Source organism: Phycodurus eques, chromosome 13 (assembly GCF_024500275.1).
Source record: "Phycodurus eques isolate BA_2022a chromosome 13, UOR_Pequ_1.1, whole genome shotgun sequence".
Classification (NCBI taxonomy): Eukaryota; Metazoa; Chordata; class Actinopteri; order Syngnathiformes; family Syngnathidae; genus Phycodurus; species Phycodurus eques.
Window position 1 is genome coordinate 16,418,469 of NC_084537.1, and position 9,868 is coordinate 16,428,336.

The 9,868-nt window shown below is 39.9% G+C and overlaps 1 protein-coding gene across 2 annotated transcripts in view; it reads right to left on the minus strand.

Moving 5' to 3' along the window:
* eif2b3 (eukaryotic translation initiation factor 2B, subunit 3 gamma) overlaps positions 1-9,263 on the minus strand; it is a 43,219-nt gene extending 33,956 nt beyond the window's left edge. For both annotated transcript variants that reach the window (XM_061694122.1, XM_061694121.1), the window contains exons 1-3: positions 8,965-9,263; positions 8,273-8,438; positions 5,023-5,180 (exon numbers count right to left, since the gene is read on the minus strand). In XM_061694122.1, the coding sequence (XP_061550106.1) occupies positions 5,023-5,180; positions 8,273-8,420 (306 nt within the window). In that variant the 5' untranslated portion in view covers positions 8,421-8,438; positions 8,965-9,263. The remainder of the gene's footprint in view (positions 1-5,022; positions 5,181-8,272; positions 8,439-8,964) is intronic.
* Between the last annotated feature and the right edge of the window lie 605 nt (positions 9,264-9,868).

Consider the following 9,868-nt stretch of genomic DNA (forward strand, 5'->3'; position numbering starts at 1 on the left):
ACCACCACTGTAATGAGTACCAGGGATCGGCATGTGACTACATTTCCTTGGCTGAGTTGACTAATTGGAAAAACTACATATCAAATCTAGTGTCATCTTTTAGATATTACTGTACATTAAAATTTATTTAGATGGTGTAACATACCAAGTGTGTTCTTTCATACTTTTTTTTATTTTATTTAAATAACTGTTTTAACAATTAAAACATACAAAACAAAAGGTCTGCATGAATGTGGCCCTTGAAAGGGACATTTAAAAAGTTTTCTTTTTACTGTTTGTAGACAAGTATTTGTTTCTCTGGAGTGTATGCCCACCCATCAAGTGTGAAATTAAAACAACCACATAAATCAGGGGTGTCAAACTCTTTTTTTGTCTCGGGCCGCATTGTAGATATGATTTCGTTAACAGTGAAACCATATAAATGTTTAATCATCACCAAAACATATTACCATTACACAACAAATTGAGGGATAATTAGTTTGGAAATCAGAAGACAAGGATAATAGTTTGTTCAATAATTTTTGAAGTTACTGTAGAAGAAGGGTTTTGTAACAGAAAAATGCAATATCTCAACATTATTGTTTATTATAATGACAATTTGGAATTTGGGTACAGATTTTAGCAAAAATCACGGAAGTTGACGAGCAGGATTTGCTTTCGCGGGCCACATAAAATGATGTGGCGGGTCACACCTGGCCCCGGGCCTTGAGTTTGACACCTATGACATAAATCTTGTGAGGCTAATGTATATAATCTCAAGAAATCATTATTTATGATGGCCACCTACCCACAGTTTCCTCGCCCATGACATGATCAGCAAGACTGGGTGAAGAGCAAGAGCCATTTTCAAGCAATGGCCAGAGCGATGGTGGTCTGTATTTGGGTTTGGTCATGTGTTAGGTCAAGTTATTGAATAAAACTATGACAGGACAGCTGTAGTGTTACTTTATCACACCGTCGCTTACTTCTGTTTACTCGACATGCCATGTTGCTATGCGTCACCTACCAGCGCGTGCCTAGCAGCGTTTTGCGGACCAGAAGACCCGGTTTATGACACTCGCAGTTTGCTGGTTCGCGGTCGCCTCCAGTTATCCATCCGTTTTGCAGATCATAATTTGAAGTCACCTGACAGTGTACTTGTCATACGTCTCTCCTTAAAGTATCGGTGCGTTGTATGCAGAGCATTTTTTACAAGTACCGAGTACTGCACAGACGTACAGTATCGGTATTCTTTTAGGCACTAGCAATTTTTCCCAACACATGGCAGCTTCTCCAGTCATTCAGCTCAGGCTCCCCAGTTGTCATGGTAACCCAGTCCACACTCAGCCTGGCCCAGCAGTATTTGGTGCGGGATGACGGCTGGCTCACTTGCATGTGGCAGGGCCAGCCCTTACAAATGGGCTGAATTAAACAAGACGTGACGAAGAAAGTGCCCTTCTTCGACCTTGGGGTATTATGTACTAAGTATGACATAAGTGTTACATATTAGGACACCTGGGAACAGTTTCAAATTGTGAAAAGGTGTCATTCTTTAGATGCCAAATGAGTTCAGAACTAATGAACAGTGCCTCTACTGGTTCCAGCCAAGTTTCTTCATTTTCATCGCCAGCATTATTAATGCACAATTAATCAACGAATTGATTATGCATGTCCATAATTTGTATTCCAACAAATGATGCAAAAAATTGTATGATATTAACAATTTTGTATAACATTCACTATATTTGACAATGGAAAATCAAAGAAATTGTAAACTGAACTGTACTGCTGGGTGGAAGCAGATCAGATAATTAAGCAAATGAAAACAATTAATTTATTGTTATTAAATATAAGCCAACCTCAACCTTGAGGAAAGCATTACACACAGAGAAGAACCAGAACTGTAAGCGACCAAATTTTCTTCTGTTTATTTCAGAAATTTACCTAAAGCTTTGTTCGTGACATGTTCACCATTCAGACATTCAGGCACCATTCTCCATCTCACCCCAATGTCTCTCTCTTCACCTTTTGTCAAAGGTCGACAAACATTTGCAGACCAGAAGCTGAGTCAGCCTAGATACTCACTCAGGTCTGCCAAGTGATTAAAAATGAGTGAAAATAAAAATGTCCATGGGGCTTTTGACCATACAAAGATTTAAAAAAAATAAATAAATAACTAGTGCACATTAAGTACGCCTTTCACTCGTTGGGCTTAACGTGAAAGACTTTGGCAACAATCAGGCAAAGGCGTCCACCTTTGTGCGGCTTCACTAGACAAAATAAAATATGCTGCTTGTACTAATCTCGCCTTTCAGGGAATAGAACTTCTCTGCTCCCCTTGAGTGTGGGTGGATTGTTCTAAGTATTTTGTTTGATCGGTAACACAAAATCCCCTCATAGAAAGTTGTTAGCATAAAGAGATGGGCTAGTGTGTGTGTGTGTGTGTGTGTGTGTGCGTGTGTCTATTCTGTATTCATGAACCTCACTGACAGTTCGAATGATTCTGCTGGTGGGATTTGGCAGGCCATGGTTATGGTCCCTCACTCATCACCCTCCAGTGTGAGAGTGTTTGTAACTCAATGCCTCTAATCTATCTGGCTGCTCAAAGGATTACGGACTCCAATATCCTCAACGGGAGCGTGAGGGAACTTGTCCCATTGGAGTGTGCTTGTGTGCAGTTACACTACGGGTTAAATAAAGAACTCCTGGGCGAGGGGGGAATAATAAGAGAAACTATGATTTCACACAAATGCCAGAGGGGGAAAACATTAAACCTCTCAAAACACATCTTTACACAGAAAGCAAATCTAAGACAGCTGTTTGAAAGTTACTGATTGAGGCAGAGTTTTGGAAAGGAAATTTGTCAATCACAGATAATTTCATTGATCTCACATTTGTATGAATGGGATCAGGTTGCGTAGACCAAGTGTCTTGGAAGGAAAAAGGCACAGTTGCTGTCACACTTGTAAGCAACCAGCAGAGGGCGCAATTAATTCAGGCCCAATGCATTCATTACCTAAATTAGCCAGTGGTGGCTGTGTGCAAGATAAACTGAGCTGCATGACTTTTTGTTATATACACGTTAAAGTAAAATGTATGAACAGGTGCCCCCAGAAGTTTAAGTGCCTTCAAAGTCTTTAGAGTCATTTTTCCTCACTCTGGCCTCAGAAGTATATAGGCCGGCTCACTTACATGAGACTAAACTGAGCTGATTTTGGAAGGCCAAGAAATTTGCATCTATAAATATCCTTGGGGTATTAAGACACTGTTTTAAATTGTGAAAAAAAATAATGCATAATATGTCACTTTTAAAGGCGGCACGGTAGCCGATTGGTGAGCACATCTGCCAAATTCGGCCTTGCCTGTGTGGGGTTTGCTTTTTCTCCCCGTGCCTGCGTGTGTTTTCTTCAGCAACTCCGGTTTCCTCCCACATCCCAAAAACATGCATGGTAGGTTAATTGAAGACTCTAAATTGCCCGTAGGTGTAGTGCTTATGTTTTTTTTTTTTTTTACGTGTGCCCTTCGATTGACTGGCGACCAGTTCAGGGTGTACCACGCCTCTCGTCCGAAGATAGCTGGGCCAGGCTCCAGCACGCCCGTGACCCTAGTGAGGATAACCGGTATGGAAAATGGATGGATGGATGGATGTCGCTATTAATGTTGGTAACATAAAAATATGCAGCTAAAACCAAAAAGTCATACCTCGTGCAACAATGAATTTAAAATTGACTACAATATTTTTCTGATCATCGAGGAAATTACATCGGCTAAAACAAAGGGACTACGACCTCATACAATCACATCAATACTGCCATGGGAGGTACGCTTGGCTAGAGGAGTGTGTAAAACAGTCACACACACACACACACACACAGCCACACACACAGCCACACACACACACACACACACACACACACAAGTGGTGCACAGATGTGCTCCACTACAAGATGAGAATAAATGAGCGAGCTGGCAGAGCAGCACGTCTAAACTGTGACTTCATCTGTTTGCAGAGAATCGGATGAGGGGATGGCTAGCGAGGTCAGCAGGCAGGAGTGGGGGGTGGAAACTGAGATTGTGAATCAGGGATACCATGTCTGTGTGTGCTAACATGTGCGTCTATAAAATTGGGGGAGTCCTCGGTTTACTGTACGTTGGAGTTCTGTTCCTATAATGCTGATCTAACCCGAATTAGTACAGAAGTTGTAACATGCTGTAGTCTATCAATCACGTGTATTTAACCAAACACCGCATAACTGTCTGAAAGTCTGGCAGCTTAATGCTAACACACAATCCAAAACGCCATGGAAGGGGCGAACAATACTAGCATCGATGATGCACTGTTTAATCATAAGCAACAGATATTTGAACACAAACTGTGAAGCAACACATGTAGACAGACAATATAACATTTCTCAAGCATATATAAGCAACAGATATTTGAACACAAACTGTGAAGCAAAACATGTAGACAGCCAATCTAACATTTCTCAAGCATATATTTATCCTTTGCAAAAAAAACGACATTACTGTAGTTTACTGAGCAATTGTGATTGTCTTCTTCAGGTTTATATAAATGATTGTACTATAATGCCCCCGGTGGCCAAGGCGCACACACCAGAAAGAGCCACACAAAGAATGCATTAAATTGCGAGGCACAGTGTTTTATTATTTACATTCCATTTAATGATGTTATTACTCTATATTTTAGTAAAGTACAATACTATAGAGTGCGATTTTTGTCATTAAATGTAAAACATTTTTTTGTTGGGGTTTTATGGGGGCTGAAACTAATTAATGTCATTTCCATTTATTTCAATGAGGAAAGATGATTTGAGATATGAGTGTTTTGTGTTGAGAGTGTGGTCACGGAACTATTTAAACTAATAAATCAAGGCACCACTCCGTAATCAAAGACACCATTTGAATGGCTGCACGGATTGTTTTGCAGATCATTGTCGTCATAATTCTTTCATCAAACATAATGTCGTAATTCATTGTACCACATCTGGAGAACAATTGATAAAATGTTTGTGTGCGCCACACCTTGATCTTTGGCTGGATGTGTCGGAGAGCGTCAGCCGTGCCCAAGTCTTCATCTTCCAGGATGCAAACGAAGTCGAGTTTCATCTTCACGTCCATCTTCAGTTTGAGGTCTGTGCTCATCATCTTCTGAACCTCCTTAGTGGTGATCACGATCACCTCTGAAGTCAACGCAAAGAACAAACAGTGATGAATATCAGTGTTCCTGAACAAAAGCATCATGTTCATGTGTGATATGCTTGAACCAGTAAGAATGTGCATCCTGTTACTTATACAGTGATATATATTGTGCATCTAATGTCCTCCTGTAATTGAAAAAAAAAAATAGGTCACTTTACACTGTACCTCTGTCTCATGTCTGCCTTGTTTTAAAATTTTGACTTGAGATGGCATGGTTATCGATTAATTTGTTAAAAATTCTGTCAGTTGTGTGGAACTGTTAGTTGATTGATTAATTAATGAATTAATTGCGTCTTGAAGGAACTGAGGTAAAATGGCATGCATTACTTGGCTGCAGCAGGTCTCAGTTTAATCACTACAACTATTCCTAACATCACATTAGATGTCCACTTTTCCACCCCCACAATTAAGCTTCACTTTAAGTAGATAATAGCATGAGCAGACCTCTTTAATTCTTCTAAGAATTGCTAACTTATTTGTATAAAATGGTCTGTGTAATGCATTCGCTCACTCGCTGTGTCAGCCTCATAAAAGTAAATTGCAGGCCTTTGGCTAGCTGGCTGCACACAGTAAAAAAAATGCTGGCCACACATGGTGATTAATATAGAAATGTAGTTTTATTGAGGGCAGTGAGGAGCAACAGTTTTTTTAAACAATGAATAGCCCTGTTTACTGGCAAGAACAGCATACTGCAACAAATCCCTTTATAAGCCAAGCATTTCTGGACCGACCGCATGTCCCAGCACGAGAGGCCAAAGCACTGCAGTCTAAATGGTGTCAGGACACACACACACCTAACAATGGCAGATGAAGTGCTGACAAGCTGGTGAAAATATGGACAGAAAAGCAGCATAATTGTTAACCTCATGCCATGAAACAAGCTGTGTGATATACTGTAGCTGCACAGTGTGTTTTCTCCAAGCACCAAACAGCATGAGGTGACGCAAACATGCTAGACACTATTTACTTACCGGTACTGACAATTTATAGTACACAGGAGTGTGTCTAAATCTACTGAATTGAACCCTGTGCCATTTTTTGTTGACCATTGTCTTGTTCTCACCAGCGCTGTATCAAGCTAGGAATGTGCCACCAATACACCAGGCAACAAAGAAATGTGCACACAGATGCACATCGCTACATACAAGATTAGGCTGGGCAAGAAAACTTGCACTTCACTTTCAATAAATCCGGCGAATCTAGCTTCTGGCTAACTTTTTACAAATCAAAAATTAAAAATAACACTTGGGTCCAAGTGCCCAATTTCAGTTCAATGCCTTTATCCAGCTATGTCCACGTTGATTTCAGGTGACACATCCAATATGGCTGACAAAAGATATGAAACTAATGTCAAGCACCGATGCTGAAATTGCACATCAGTAACTTCACAAGCATCAACCAGGGGCAGAGACAGCGCAGCAATATGTGATAATAGATAAATAATACAAATATGAAACATTACATACTGGCCTGGGCTGACTCTTCCAACCTCGGCATTACTCCATTGGCCACCATCGGCCAGTTATATTGCATATTTAATGATGGACACTCCTCTAATGTAGTATATTTAGACCAAATGTAATTGTCTGTGCTTTCGCAGTAGAGTGAATCCCCAACTATTTGTGGAGCATCGAGACTAACCCTGCTGTGAATAATAAAAACCTGTATTTGACGCCCATGTGACCCAAAATGGTTTATTTTTTCAATTACCGTAATTTTTCGTGCATTATGCTCTCGAGTACGGATGGGTACTGCAATCAGTCGAATTTGGTCAGTGCTACAGAGTATTGATTCACGCCAAATCAAACAGTAGCATGTTTCGGTCCCTAAAGGCATCAGTCTGACTGAAAAATTGGCATTTTTCCATGGCACACTTGAACACAGCATTGCACGCACAAGAGCGTAATGACGTCACTCAGTCGTCGGCGGTTCAATCACATTCACAACAAACCAGCGTCTGTCCGTCAACACGGAGGTAGCAGGTAAGTGTCCAGGAGAGTTGGCAGGGTGGCAACAGACTGGTCCTAGCAGGACTGCTCCGTGGGACACAAATCCAGAGGAGGCTGTCCAACAACAGGGCACGGAGAGGAGCCACAGGTGTCCCAGACCGGTGAGCCCTGTGCTGGCGAATCTAGCTTCTGGCTAACGAGTGGCGAGGTAGTATAGCAGCAGACACGACTGATATGTAAAAAATATATTTTGATGGTATTTTTTTCCTCATACTGCCGAGTGCTATCTGTGCATTGCTGGACTGTTAGTTAGTGGCAGTGCTAAATAATTTTGTAGTTGATTTATCATTTGAAGCATTAATATTTATGCAATTGCAATACCTTACTTTTAGTGAGGTTAGTACACAGTCATATCCATATATGTAAATTTACTAATAATTGGCATAATCATTTTTTTTAAGTGTTTCCGCTTTCGGTCCTTGTTCACTCATTTTTGGTTCCACCACAAATTTTCATTTTGGTGCCTCACAAATTTATTTTTATTTAATTTTTTTTACTTGGGAGATGTGCTCTGTGAAGAAATAAATCTGCCGTCTCATAAACTAAGATGCTAAATCGGATGCTGTCATCAGACGGATGTAGGAGCAACAGATACGATATGACATGGTGTTATGATATGATATGGCGACGCCCGCAAGGACATCATGGTCCTCGGGTGAGCAGCGAAAAGTTAACCATATTGTATATAAATTTGTAACATTAGAATGAAAGTACACCTTTTTCACAACCCCTAAGTACCGGTATACAATGTGAAAGAATTGTTTCATTTTCCTTATGCGCTCTATTGACTTTTGGATGTTGTCATTGCCAACTTGGGCCTGTGAAGCTCTTTGAGAATCTTTTGTGATTAAGGGCTATACAAATAAACTTGACAAATTTACGAGGAGGGGGTGGGCACATTATACACCAGAAATTACACGAATATCAAACTTGCAAAGCAGAAACTGTCAAATGCACTCAACTGCTGCAATTTCAATTTAACATGCTCAGAGATTACTGTATATCAAAGATAAATCATAGTAACACAAGCAAGCGTACAATGTATGTAAAGACCCGCTTCTCACCATCAAAGCCGACCCTCTCCAGCAGGTTTAGAGGGTACCATATCAGTGGCCTGTTGCCAACTGGCAGCATGGCTTTGGGTGTGTTGTACGTCAGGTCGGTCATGCGCGAGCCCCCGCCGGCCGCCATCAACACCGCCTGCAGCTCCATGCTGTCTGCTCGCAATGACTGAAAGAGACATGAACTTATTTAAATCGCATAACACGTGTGAGTGGGGGAAATAAAAAACCTTCACACAAACCCACTTGTTACTACTACAGAAAAATAACACAATAATCATCCAGGATCTCTTGACTGTGAGACTGACGTGTCAATCACTACCACACTGTACTGCCCTAAATATTTCATATTTCTAAAGAAGTGTTATATAAATATCAAAGCAATCATTTGAGACACATTACAGCCATATGGAGAGTGTCAGCACAACAGTGACGATTCCATATTTATAAATGCATGTGCATATAACCGCAATATATGGAGAGAGGAGTGTTACAAAAGAGAAGCAAAGGAAAAGTGTCAGGGGAATTATGACATGTATGAAAAGGCTGTGAAACCTTTACAGCAATTTTGGATATCATGTTGATGCAGGTCGGTAGAAGCGCGAGTTAATCAAAGTCCAGACAGAATGTTTAGCACATTGACACGACAACATAACAAAGCAGTTGAAAGACAAGTCATTTCTATAAAAGTTTACCTCTCAGTGATTCCTGAATCTACGGTGAGTTCTTGCTGGTGTGGACACATGTATATTGAATGGGCTGCTGTCAAAAAAAGAGTTTTTAGCACTCGGCTAACATTTAGCACGTAGCATAAATCTACGGAACTGCTGCTGAAACAGCTGTTGACGAGCAGTCTGGATCCGACACTGAACGAGCTTAAAACTTCTCAAATAAAAAAAAAAATACCGGAGAAAGTTTAAACGACCGCTTTAAGATTAGGAGAAGGATGCAAAACTAACAACTTCTGCTGTATGTTGCTATCAGAGTGGTTCCACTGTAACATGCCCGACTGGGAAACAATCACACGGAACTCATGGTTCTTGCAGAAAAAAAAAAAAAAAACGATATAGAATTCAAATTTACTCAAACATAATGTATTGCAGTACACACACATACATATATATATATATATATATATATATATATATATATATATATACGATTTTAAAATGAATCCATATTTTTGTGTATTTAATGTGTATTGCATTAATTAATAACATGCAATAATAATTCAAACAAATTTAGCTCTGATCATGTCATCTTATTGTTAGCAGCATAATTTATAATAATAATAATAATTATTATTATTATTAGTAGTAGTAGTAGTAATAGTAGGAGTAGTATTACTACTCCTACTACTACTACTACAATAATAATAATAATAATAATCCACCCATTCACTGTATCTTCGGGCGGGGTACACCCTGAAATGGTCGCCAGCCAATCGCAGGGCACAAACAACCATTCGCGCACACATTCACACCTACGTTTCCAATCAATATTAATAATAATAATAATGATAAAGTTTTCCTATTTGCTTTGGTTACTTCACCATTATGGAATGTTTTCCCCCCACTGCTCTCATTGTTTTCTTTCGTT